Here is a 12719-nt window from a genome sequence, read left to right as displayed (position 1 = left end):
GTGGGCTGCCCACCTCGCCAGGGCACAAGTCCAGGGAAACTCAGTCTTCCGGGAGAGAATTGGGGGCGATTTGGTACACAGGCCTCCTTGCCCACCTGCTCTGCTCACGGCAGGCATCATGAATTGATCTTAGCACTCTCCTCCGCTGTCACACCCCAATGGGCCCTCAGAACCTCCTTTGTTCATCTGGAGGTGGCGTGATAGATGACACCTGCCTGCCATTCCTGTCCCAGGACCCAGAGGGCTCTGTCATTCCCAAGTTGTATCTCTGCTCAACTTCTTGGCCGGTTATCTCCCCCAGGATTGGTCCTCAGGGAGAGGTTCAGAGCTGAGGACAGATTTCAGCAAAGGGTGAGAAGCCGGCAGGAAGATGCCATGAAGCCAGGCCTGAGCCCCTGGGCCCTGCTGAGTTTATAGGATCTCCCCAGGCCTGAAATCTAGGACCCATCATTGCTTCTCTGCCACAGGCAGTGTGGCATAGCAGTCCGGGTTAAGGCCATGGTCTGCAGCCCCCGTGCCTGGGTTCGAAGCTGCTATCTGCCACTTGCTAGCTGGAGCCTTTGACCAGGTGGCTTAACCTCTCGGCCTCTATTTTCCCGTCTGTGAAATGGGGATAATCAGTCAGTTCCTTGTAGGGTACTGTGAGAATAAATGAGTGAACATGCTTAGATTCATGTCAGCCATGGAGGCGTAAGAGAGCATTACCTCTTGGTGTTGCCCTTTGCACGCTCCGCCTGGTAAGTAGCTTTGCCTGAGCTGGGGCTTCTCAGCCAGCCAGCGCACAGTCACTGTTTGCACTGGCTCAGTGGGCTTCTGATCCTGACTCGGCTAAGTATTTGCTGGTGAACTCAGATAAGCCCATTGGTGTGTCTGTACCTCAGTTTCCCCTCTGTAAAATGGGTCTGGCAGCAGTGTCTGTATGAGCTTAACAGGAGGCTCATGGAGGCCATGGGGTCCTGAGCACAGTGCCTGTGCTGAGTACCACTCAGCAAACTGAGGCTGACGCTGCAGTTGTTATCTGGAGGGTCTGGGCTTATAACCCCCCACTGCCTGCCACAACATACACACACAGGCACACACACACATCCATGCACTCACACACGAGAATGAGAATTCCCCTGCATCTGTGCTCCCCTGCCTCCTGTGGGCTGCCCACCTTGCCAGGGCACAAGTCCAGGGGAAACTCAGTCTTCCAGTATATGTATGCACATACACGTGTGCGCGCACACACACACGCACACACATCACAGGTTACCTCCTTCAACGCTGTGTAGAGCACAAGCCAGCAAACTTTTCCTGCAAAGAGCCAGAGAGTAAATATTTTAGGCTTTGTGGGCCAGACAATCTCTTGCAAGGACTCAGTTCTGCCATAGACAATAACAGATGTGACCACGCTCCAGTAAAAGCATATTTACAAAGTCAGACAGTGGGGCCAGGCGTGGTGACTCACACCTGTAATTCCAGCACTCTGGAGGCCAAGGTGGGAGGATCTCTTGAGCCCAGTAGTTCAAGACCAGGCTGGGTACACATAACAAGACCTCATCTCTACAAAACCAAAACATAAATTAGCCAAGCGTGGTGCGGTGACACGTGCTTGTAGTCCCACCTACTTGGGAGGCTGAAGTGGGAAGATCCCTTGAACCCAAGAGTTCAAGACCAACCTGGGGCAACATAGCAAGACCCCATCTCTACAAAAGTAAAACAGATTAGCCAGGCATGGTGTGGTGGTGGGCGCCTGTATTCCCAGCTACTTGAGGGGCTGAGGTGGGAGAATCACTTGAGCCCAGAGGTCAAGGCTGCAGTGAGCCATGACAGCACCAGTGCACTCCAGCCTGAGTGACAGAGGGAGACCCTGTCTCAAAAAAGTTAGGGGCAGACAGACCCCCTGAGAGACCGTTCGCCGCCTCCTGGCTTCGGGGCCTGTCCAGGGGCCTCGGCTTGCCGGACTTGGCTGAGTGCCTGTGGGGTTGTAGAGCCACAGGGTCCCATTCTCGTCCTCAGGGGCAGCTGAGAGCCCCCAGCCCAGACCTCGAGACCGCTCCCCTGCTGAGCAGAACACCATGGGGTTATAGAGCAGCGCCCGGGCAGGCAGACGTGGGGGGCTTCCCAGAGGAGCCCAGGCTGTCACGGGCCGCCACGACTGTGGGTGCAGGAAGGCTGTTTGAGTAGGGTCAGCCAGGGCTCCCGAGGTCTGACTGCCCCGCCTCCTGCCCTCAGCAGAGAAGCCTGTGTTCTTCCCAGCCTTCGCAGCCGAGGCCCAGAAGCTGCCTGGGGACCCCCCTTGCTGGACTTCCGGCCTGCCCTTCCCTGTGCCCCCCCGTGAGGTGATCAAGGCCTCCCCGCATGCCCCGGACCCCTCAGCCTTCTCCTACGCTCCACCTGGTAAGTAGCTCTGCCCGAGCTTGGGCTTCTCCTTCAGCCGGGGCACAGTTACTGTTGGCACTGTTGGCACTGTTGGCACTGTTGGCACTGGCTCAGAGCTGCACACAGAAGCACCTTAAAGCCTCATGGGACCCGGCTGGAGGGACAGCCTGGTCAGTGGAGGGAAAGGGGGAGATCTTTTGAGAAAGCTGCCCCAGGATTGAGGTTGAAGCCACTGGCAAGAGGGAGCCACAGCAGGTGCTTGAGCTGGCGAGGGGCAGGCTTAGAGTGGGAGCTGTGTTTTCCATTGACGGCTTAGAGCTAGAGAATGGGCAGATGGTAGAAGAGCCTGGGGAGGGAACAGAGGTGCTGCCTTGGTTCACAGACTGTGAGGCTGCATTTCGGCCCTGTTCTAGGTCCTGCAGTCCTGCTGGGCCTTGCCAGCTATATAGCAGCACAGCCGAGGGCTGGTACAGACTGTGTTGGTAAATGCTGGTCCCGAGGGATGCGTGGGCCAAGGGAGCTAGAACAGGGAAAGTCATGCCAGGCAGACGGAACAGCATGTGCAAAAGCCCTGTGGCAGGAGAGAGCAGGCAAACTTGAGAAACTGAATCCGGCCACCACTGCCGAAGCTTGGTGCCCAGTGAGCTGGGGAGACCAGGGGCCAGGTCAGGCAAGCCCGAAGGCCGAGTCAGGGGCTAAGACTTTCTCCTGAGGGCAGTGGGGAGCCATCGAGGGCACACAGCAGGGGGTGGGTGTGCACCAGCAGACTTTTCCAAAAAGGTCCCTTTGGTTCGTGTAAGGGGAAGGGGCTACTGGGAGCTACAGTGGAAACGGGAAGACCAGTTAGGGGATCCAGGTGAGACTGGAGGGGGCTTGGATCAGGACCTGGGCGGTGGGGAGGTGGGAGGCTTCCCCAGGATAGTGGTGTCTGCATCTAGGACTCAGGTCACTAATGAGGACAGAGCCGGGCAGGGCAACAGAGGGGCATGCATGGATGGGCACTTCCTGGCCAGGACAGGGAAGAGGTGGAGTGCAGCCTGGGCTGTGTGTCCAGCAGGGACATGACTGCTCCTGGGCCCCACAATGGACAGACATGTGCTCCACAGGTCACCCGCTGCCCCTGGGCCTCCATGACACTGCCCGGCCCGTCCTGCCGCGCCCACCTACCATCTCCAACCCACCTCCCCTCATCTCCTCTGCCAAGCACCCCAGCGTCCTCGAGAGGCAAATAGGTGCCATCTCCCAGGTGAGTGGTAGCCCTTCCTTTCTTCCTTTCTTGGGGGCTTGGTCTTCTCCTCTGTAAAGTGGTGGCGATGGGACCAGTGAAGTCTGGGTGGGGGCCAGGCTCTTAGGGGTCTGGGTCATTTCCACTCAGGTATCTGGGGTCTGAGCTGGCTGGGTCCTGCCCCAGGTACTCAGGGCCTCGTCCCTGGGGGGGTCACTCTGTGTTGCAGTCAAGGGCACGGCTCGGGAACCAGGCTGTGTGGCCTCAGGCAAGTTACTTAACCTCCTGTTTCCCCCACTGCGAAATGGAAGGGCAAATGCGAGGGGCTCAGAGGGTATGGCCCCTTCACAGGGGAGGGGGCCGAGGCTTGGGAGCAGCAGTGACTTGTCTGCCATCACACAGCTGGACAGCAGCCCCGGCCTCTGACCCACATGTGGGCTTTGTGAACCAGAGCATTAGGCACTCTGGACTGTGGGGGAGGGACCAGGGTGCCCCTGTGACCCCACAACTCTGCACCTACAGGGAATGTCGGTCCAGCTCCACGTCCCGTACTCAGAGCATGCCAAGGCCCCGGTGGGCCCCGTCACCATGGGGCTGCCCCTGCCCATGGACCCCAAAAAGCTGGGTAAGGCTCCTGGCCCATCTATCTGGGTGGCTCAGGCTGGGCTCCGGCTGTCCTGTGGGTGGGGGTGGAGGTGAGGAAGGGGTATCTTGGCCCACGGTACTCCAGGTAGCAGCTGGGAGGTCCCCCCTCAGCAGCCCTGGCTGGAACATGGTGAGGAGGGGCAGCGCTTCCCAGCCCCTGGCTCAGGTTGGGTGGGGACAAGCCTCCCGGGACTCTGCCCCGGCCGCACGTGACTCGCTCCTCTTACTGGTCCTCAGCACCCTTCAGCGGAGTGAAGCAGGAGCAGCTGTCCCCACGGGGCCAGGCTGGGCCACCGGAGAGCCTGGGGGTGCCCACGGCCCAGGAGGCGTCCGTGCTGAGAGGTGAGGGCCCTTCTGCCCTGGACCCCCAGCATCTGCCCCTGTTCCCGGGATGCCCAAGGGGCCCTTTATTCAAAACCTGCTGGGGAGCATCATCTCCCAGAGGGTCTGGGGACCCCTCTTCACAGCCGTCTCCCTCACCATTTAGGGGTAGGGGGACTCCCTCTGCGTTGAAACAAGCACAACTTGTGGGTCGCTCAGTCAGGGTGGCTCTCAGGACCGGGGCCTGAGGAAGGAAGGGCCACAGACACCCCCTCAGCCCCGCGTCTTGTGTCTTCCAGGGACAGCTCTGGGCTCAGTTCCGGGCGGAAGCATCACCAAAGGCATTCCCAGCACACGGGTGCCCTCGGACAGCGCCATCACATACCGCGGCTCCATCACCCACGTAGGTGTCCTGGGGTGTGGCATGAAGGATGGGTTGGGACCGGCGTGGGACCAGCCCATCTTATAACCCCTCATTGTCACCAAACCATTAGCCTCAGCCGATGGGGTGATGACTGGGGGACAGCAGTTCACTCCATGAACTTTCATCTTGTCTGCATGGAGTCAGGCACTGGGGTTGCCAAGCACAGCTCAAAACTCTGCTTTCAGGGAGCTGCCATGTAGTGGAAGGAAACAGACCAGGGTAAATAAGTAGGCTGGTGAAAACTGAGCAGGCAGAGGCAGAATGTTAGTGCCCCGCGGCTGAGAATGCCTGGCCAGGGACATTGCTTAGACAGGTGAGGAAGGTGACATGTCAGCTGTGGCCAGAAGACATTGAGGGTGCAAGCCATGCCGGAATCTCAGGGAACAACATTCTAGGCTCAGGGAACAGCATGTGCAAAGACAGAGCGTGAGAGGGTTCCTGAATCGTGCCAGAAGTGGTGGCCCAGCCTTGCAGCTGGTGAGCTGTGGACCCAGGGTTTTGTGCCACGAGTGTCTGGCTCTAGAACACAGCGACAGAGTGTGGGCTCACACACGCGCACACACGCACACGTTCTACCAGTGGAGCTGCGGGCGACAGGGTGGTCCACAGGGAGGTGCTTTTGACTCAGGCAGCGTCAAATCCCCACTACAGAGGAGCTGTTTACACTTCGTCCTTCCCTGAAATCTGTAGGTTTGAAAACTCGGAGCTTTCAAAGGCAACTGTGCTGAGTGGGAAGGGCAAGTGCTTTGGGCAAAAGTCAGGCTGAGGGCCCTCAGCTGCCAGCTCCGTCACCCACTCAGGCAGCGGCCTGCCCTGACTCAGTTTCCCCTTTGCTAACTATTCCTGGGGGAGTCATTCTCCTAAAGTCATAGGAACCTTTGAGGTTCCCAGGCGTCCACCTGCTCTGGGTTCCTGGGTGGCCGTGACCCGCACCCTTCCTCGAACCCTCCCAGTTACACACACGTCTTTGATTGCTTTTGGCAGAGAGCCAGCTGCCAAAACGTGTGAGATAGGCGAGGGTCAAACTTCCCTGCAGTCTGGCTACCAGATAGTGAGGAAGTCAGCCTGTGGCCTGCACACATAGAGCTGTTTTATTAACCAAGTGGGTGCCCCAGGCAGGGACCATGTGGTTCCACAGCTGGCGAAGGAGGCTCGAGGAAGTCACAGCTCCCTGATCCTCCAGGGACTTCCTGCCCATCGTGGGAGTAGAGTTCATTGGGGCCAAGAGCAAGAGGCTACAGGCTCATCTCCCAGAAGCCGACGTTATGCAAACAGAAGCTTCCCTGTTAATGGGAGTTTGTGCCATGTATTCTCCCAAGAGCAGGGGCCACCGGCTGGATTTCTGTTCTCTGTCCATGTCCCTGAAGATGGCACCTCTAAAATACTATAGCTCAGAAACATCAAGCTGGGCACGGTGGCTCATGCCTGTCAGCCCAGCATTTGGGGAGGCCAAGGTGGGAGGATAGCTTGAGCCCAGGAGTTTGAGACCAGCCTGGACAAAAAGAGGCCTGTCTCTACAGCAGATTTAAAAATTGGCTGGGCATGGTGGCACATCCCTGCAGTCTCAGCTGCTCGGGACTGGGAGGCAGGAGGATCACTCGAGCCCAGGATTTTGAGGCTGCAGTGAGCTATGACGGTGCTCTAGACTCCACCCTGGGCAATGCAGCAAGATCCCTTCTCAAAAAAAAAAAAAAAGAATCAGATGCCTCAGTTTCACCATGGAGAGCCTCCCCCCACGCTTTTAAATCATTTATTGTGGTATTCAGTAAGCCACTGATTTCTGCAGTACAAACCCAGTCTGACATGGACCATCTGATATTAGGGCTGGAGACAGAAAGGGAGGCACTTATATCAGCTGCCTCTGGGGGGGGCTTTTCCCGCCAGGATGCTGCAGGCTTCCCCTTGTGCTTTCCTGATGGGAGCGGTGGCTGCCCGGAGCTGTCACCTGACTTAGCACCTATTGTGCCATACTTTGGTGCACAGGTGACTTACAGCACTGCAGGGAGATGCTGCTCAGAGTATTTGCTTTGAGAAGCTTGGGGGTAGCTCACTGGAATTCAGGGCATCTTGCTGTTGCCCTCCACAAAGACCAGGATCTGTGATGAGCACCCCGGGGTACCAGGTGCTGCCCTCTGCCAGGGGATGTCCCCAGCTGAGCAAGTCCAGCCAGAGACTCAGAGCTCACTGGTCCAGGTCTTGGGACATAGTAGGGCCCCTACCGTTGAATCTGCTCCTGGAATCCTAGAAAGAGAAGAGGGATACTGAGATTTGGGGATCCCTTGTCTGTGCCAGCTGCCTTTGAGAATCATCAATGCAGAATGTCTCCATTTTGTGGATGTGCAAACTGAGGCTCAGAAAGGAGGTCCCACGGTAACTTGGTAGTAAAGTTGCTGTTTGACACCCAACATTCTGACTCCAAAGTCGTATTCTAACTCTGATGCTTATGTTCTTGAAAGTCACCCACGGCAGGATGCTGCCCCATGTGGCCTCTGCTCTCTGCTTGAACACGTCCTCTGACGGGGACCTCGTTTCCTATATGGTAGTGGTTCTCAGTCGGGGGAAATTGTGCCTCCAACTGTCTGGGGACATTTGCAATTGTCCTAACTTGGTGGGGGACACACTGGGGAGGTGTGTACTACTGGCATCTAGTGCTTTGAAGCCAGGGACGCTGTCATATAGCCCGCAGTGCACAGGGCAGCCCTGCAACAAAGAAGGGCCCAGCTCCAGCTGGCAGGAGGGCCGAGGTGGAAAACCTGGGTTAGAACTAAAATTTCTGGTGTCCTGCCCTGACGTGAGTCCTTGTCCTGGTTTTAGGAAACCAAAGTGCATGACGTGGTCATGGGCACAGCCCAGGAGCAGAAACCCCAGCATCCCCACCAGTTACCGTTTTCAGTAACTGAATGTCAAGGCTCTGAGAAGTAAAACCCATGCAGTGGTGGGGACACAGACTCCAGGACCAAAATGCCTGGGTTCAAGTCCCCGCCTGCCCCTCATTAGCCAGGTGACCCCAGGTAAAGTCACCGTGCCTCCCTGTGCCTCGGTTTCCCCATCTGAAACAGGCGTAATCAATAGGGTTGCCTTGGGGTTGTTTCAAGGATTAAATGAGCGAATCCATAGAGAGCACCCAGAAGAGTGTCCCGTGCTCATGGGAAGCGGGAAGCACTGGACACGGGATCCTCATTCTTCAGCTTCCTCACAGGGTTTGTTCCGTGCAAGCACTTACCCTTTTGAGACAGTGTGTGTGTGGACACACGTGTGCATCGGTGGGCACATGGGCTTGTAAGCACGTCTGTGTCTGCATTTGAGTTGAGAGGGGTCCTGGGCTGCAGCCTCCTGGGCGCTCACCCCTCTGCACCTGCAGGGCACACCAGCTGATGTCCTGTACAAGGGCACCATCACCAGGATCATCGGCGAGGACAGCCCGAGTCGCCTGGACCGCAGCCGGGAGGACAGCCTGCCCAAGGGCCACGTCATCTACGAAGGCAAGAAGGGCCACGTCTTGTCCTATGAGGGTGAGTCGCGGGAGGAGAGGAGGCCCAGGACCAGGGGAGGAATGTGCTTGGCCCACTGAAGTAGCTTCACAGGGAGGCAGGGCTGGGTTGACATCAGAAAGCACAGTCTCATAGGTATGCAAGCCAGCAGCAGGGAAGCATCGGCCTTAGCTGCATCCCACCTCCGCCTAGTTCTTTACAATTTAGGAAACAAACTTGTGGCCAACCTTTTTAGAAGCATAGGAGGGAAACTGAGGCCCAGAGCAGAAGCCCAAGCTCACGCCGCCAGACCTCCAGCACGGCACTGACAAACCGTGCAGTCTCTCACTGGCCGTGAAAGAGGCCATGGCCAGAGTGCGCCTCACCCTGCCGTGCCCCAGGCGCTTGCTGGGGAGCCCCCATCCTCTCCCTCTCTAGGCTCTGGGTTCCAGAACCAGGAGACCCTGCCAGGAAGGAGTTAAGGGAGTCGAATGCTGGGAAAGAGAATTGCCTGGCAGCCTAGGGCACCCAGGGGTGTGGAGATGAAAGCTGCTAATGGGCGCCTCTCTCAGCACTACAGCTGCAAGGCCCGGAACTGCCTCTCCTCCATCCGCTTCCGCCTGTGCCCGCGGCCCCCTCCCCAGGCCTGGGAAGTGGAGGTGGCACTGTGTGGCTTAGGAACATATGCGCTCCCTGCTGCCACAGAGGGAGCCTTGGAGACAGGCCTGCAGCTGTGTCTTGGGTGCCAGCTCATGCCCTGGTGCCCCTGGACTGAGTGTCCTGGGGGTGGCGGGAAGCCTGGGAAGGGCTGGTGGCGGGGTTAGTCAAGGGCTTGTCTTGAGAGGTCACTGGGTGGAATCCCACCTTGGGACCCCCGACCAGTGCCTAAGCCTTTATAGGCCTTGTGTGTATCGTCTTCATCATGGGTTTCAGTCGGGGCCCTTAAACTCTCGTCTGCTCCCCGGGCCAGGTAGGCAGTGCGGGCAGCGGCAGGTGTGAGACTATAGGGAGTGCGGAGGACTCTGGTGCCTGCCCACGCCGTCCACTCCCCCATGGCCACCGGTCAGCCAGGCTTCCCATCTCTCCGTTTTTATCTGCAATCCCCCAATGTTTAAACATCGGCGGTTAATTTGGAGTGTTTTCTGAACAGCAACCCAGTACCCTCCTGTTGGCAACCACTGGAGTAGCTCATGGGCTGCGGGCCACACCAAGCAGTGGTTGAAAGCCTGAGAGCCTGTCAGCTGGTCATTCCCTCTGAGGGGTGGGGCGGGGGCTCATTTCTGATAGCTCTGGACTCAGCTGCCCTGGAGGGAGAGCCCTGGCTGATGGGCAAAGCCAAGCCTTTACCTTTGGGGGCCACCTCCATCTGTTCAACCCTCTGCCTGTCCGGGGAGTGGTGACCGGGCCAATCTGGGCTCCTTTGACCTGGCGAGGCCACTCCTGCCACGGAGACTCCCTCACCACTCCCTGCAACACACACCTTTCCATGCGCATGCGGACTCGCGGTCGGACACTCACATGCACATCGACACAGGCTTCCGGGTGTGACGTGTACACATGCAAAGCCGTGTACTGCCTGGCACCCTGGTACATGTGTGTACATGGACCCACTTAGTTCTCAGCAGCCAGGCGTGTGCCCACATCCACTCCTGCACACACAGACCCGTGCCCGTGCACACGCGTGCTCCTGCCTGCCCCGCACATCCATTCTGCTGATGCGTCAGTGCACATGTGTGCTCCTGCCCGCCAGCATACCAACTTTGCTGATGCGTCTCTGCACACACGTGCTCCTGCCTGCCCTCACATCCACTCTGTTGATGTGTCTCTGCACACGCGTGCTCCTGCCTGCCCACACATCCACTCTGCTGATGTGTCAGTGCACACGCGTGCCCCTGCCTGCCCTCACATCCACTCTGCTGATGCGTCAGTGCACACGTGTGCCCCTGCCTGCCCCCACGTCCACTCTGCTGATGTGTCAGTGCACACACGTGCTCCTGCCTGCCCTCACATCCGCTCTGCTGATGCGTCAGTGCACACACGTGCTCCTGCCTGCCCTCACATCCGCTCTGCTGATGCGTCAGTGCACACGCGTGCTCCTGCCTGCCCTCACGTCCACTCTGCTGATGCGTCAGTGCACACGCGTGCTCCTGCCTGCCCTCACATCTACTCTGCTGATGCGTCTCTGCACACGCGTGCTCCTGCCTGCCCTCACATCTACTCTGCTGATGCGTCTCTGCACACGCGTGCTCCTGCCTGCCCTCACATCCGCTCTGCTGATGTGTCAGTGCACACACGTGCTCCTGCCTGCCCTCACGTCCACTCTGCTGATGCGTCAGTGCACACGCGTGCTCCTGCCTGCCCTCACATCTACTCTGCTGATGCGTCTCTGCACACGCGTGCTCCTGCCTGCCCTCACATCCACTCTGCTGATGCGTCTCTGCACACGCGTGCTCCTGCCTGCCCCTACATGCACTCTGCTGATGCGTCTTTGCTCACGTGCATGTGTGTGCACATGTTCACGCCCCATGTCGGCGCCCGTGTGTGTGACCACAGACTCGCATGCTCATGTGTGGTCACAGGCAAACCCTTGCTTGCAGACCAGCACCCTGGAGGGCTGGGGTACGGAGCGCAGGCAGCGTGCCTTGCTTCTCCCACTGTGTAACCCCCTGGAAAAGCTCCTGGGTCCTGCTGGCAGGCCCGGGGGCTGCAGGCTGTGGGGTCCCTCTGGAGTGACAGGCCAGCATAGAAGCACTGCTGGCTCTTGCCCACCGACTCTGCCTGTCCTGCCTGTCCACCGCGGTCCTGGGCCCATGCACACGGTCACCCCGTGCCCAGCTCCTCACCAAGTGCTTTGTGTGGTTTCCAGGTGGCATGTCTGTGACCCAGTGCTCTAAGGAGGATGGCAGAAGCAGCTCAGGACCCCCCCACGAGACGGCTGCCCCCAAGCGCACCTACGACATGATGGAAGGCCGTGTGGGCAGAGCCATCTCCTCGGCCGGCATCGAAGGTGATAGCAGGGAAGACACTTCATCTCGGCACCCCCTGCAGGGCAGTGGGGGGGGATGGCTGACCCCATTTTACAGATGGGGAAACCGAGGCTGGGCTTTCTGAGGCTCCATCTGGAGGCAGCGCAGGGACCTTCACGTGCTGGGTCTTACTCCACCATCATCGCGGGGACGACCACTGGTGGCTGTAGACACCTCTGTCACTGCCCAGTGCCGGCTCAGGGACCCATGGAATGATGGCCTTGCCCCCTCCCACCCAGGTCTCATGGGCCGTGCCATCCCACCTGAGCGACACAGCCCCCACCACCTCAAAGAGCAGCACCACATCCGCGGGTCAATCACACAAGGTACCGCCCTGTCCCCTGCTCCCTGGGTGCCCCAACGGGTGTACAGTCAAGCAGAGCACAGGAGGGGAGAGACACAGCCAGAGTGCGGTGGGAACTCAGGACAGGAATGCAGAAAGGCCTGTAGTACATGCGTACGTGAGCAGTACGTGAGCAGTACGTGAGCAGTACGTGATCAGTACGTGAGCAGTACGTGATCAGTACGTGATCAGTACGTGAGCAGTACGTGATCAGTACGTGAGCTACGGAGCAAGGGTGTCTCTTACTTACTTGTAAACAAAAATGAAAAGCAAAAGACCGCCAATCACCCCTCTGCTTTTAGGTGTTACATAGCAACTGCCCTGTGCTTGGCACTAACCCGGGTGCCCCCTGCATATCGTTTTACAGAACATCCTGGTGAGGCACATGCGATTGGGAGAGGCTTGGAGAGCTCTGAGAACTCTTTCAGGTTCTCGTGGCTGGTCCGTGGCACAGCCAGCTACTGTGAACTTGGCAGCTTTGTGGTCTTTATTTTTTATCTTTCTTTCGTTGTTGTTGTTGGCGTCTGAGACAGGGTCTCATTCTTGCCCAGGCTGGAGTGCAGTGGCACGATCTCAGCTCATTGTAGCCTCCGCCTTTCAGGCTTAAACAATCCTCCCACTTTAGCCTCCCGAGTAGCTGGGACCACAGATGCACACTGCCACATCCAGCTAATTTTGGTATTTTTGTAGAGATGGGGTTTCGCCCTGCTGCCCAGGCTGGTCTCAAACTCCTGAGCTCAAGCTATCTGCCTGCCACAGCCCCCTCAAAGTGTTGGGATTACAAGCGTGAGCTACTGCACCCAGCCTGTGGTTTTAGCTTCATGATTTCATAGTGTTCACGACTTACTGAGGTGGTTCAGTTAATATTCTCGTTTTATGTATGAAGAAGCTGAGGCCCAGA

General features: G+C 58.1%; 1 protein-coding gene across 50 annotated transcripts in view; it reads left to right on the top strand.

Moving 5' to 3' along the window:
• NCOR2 (nuclear receptor corepressor 2) overlaps window positions 1-12719 on the top strand; it is a 193554-nt gene that overhangs the window by 158951 nt on the left and 21884 nt on the right. For 23 of the 50 annotated variants that reach the window (XM_077955739.1, XM_077955754.1, XM_077955752.1 and 20 more), the window contains 8 exons: window positions 2218-2382; window positions 3471-3610; window positions 4112-4214; window positions 4472-4576; window positions 4855-4958; window positions 8341-8491; window positions 11316-11456; window positions 11715-11801. In XM_077955739.1, the coding sequence (XP_077811865.1) occupies window positions 2218-2382; window positions 3471-3610; window positions 4112-4214; window positions 4472-4576; window positions 4855-4958; window positions 8341-8491; window positions 11316-11456; window positions 11715-11801 (996 nt within the window). The remainder of the gene's footprint in view (window positions 1-2217; window positions 2383-3470; window positions 3611-4111; window positions 4215-4471; window positions 4577-4854; window positions 4959-8340; window positions 8492-11315; window positions 11457-11714; window positions 11802-12719) is intronic. The other 27 variants (XM_077955765.1, XM_077955764.1, XM_077955743.1 and 24 more) reach the window with 4 other exon arrangements.

Source organism: Macaca mulatta, chromosome 11 (assembly GCF_049350105.2).
Source record: "Macaca mulatta isolate MMU2019108-1 chromosome 11, T2T-MMU8v2.0, whole genome shotgun sequence".
Classification (NCBI taxonomy): Eukaryota; Metazoa; Chordata; class Mammalia; order Primates; family Cercopithecidae; genus Macaca; species Macaca mulatta.
Note: the sequence above shows the minus strand (reverse complement) of the source record. Positions and strands in the feature narration are given on the sequence as shown.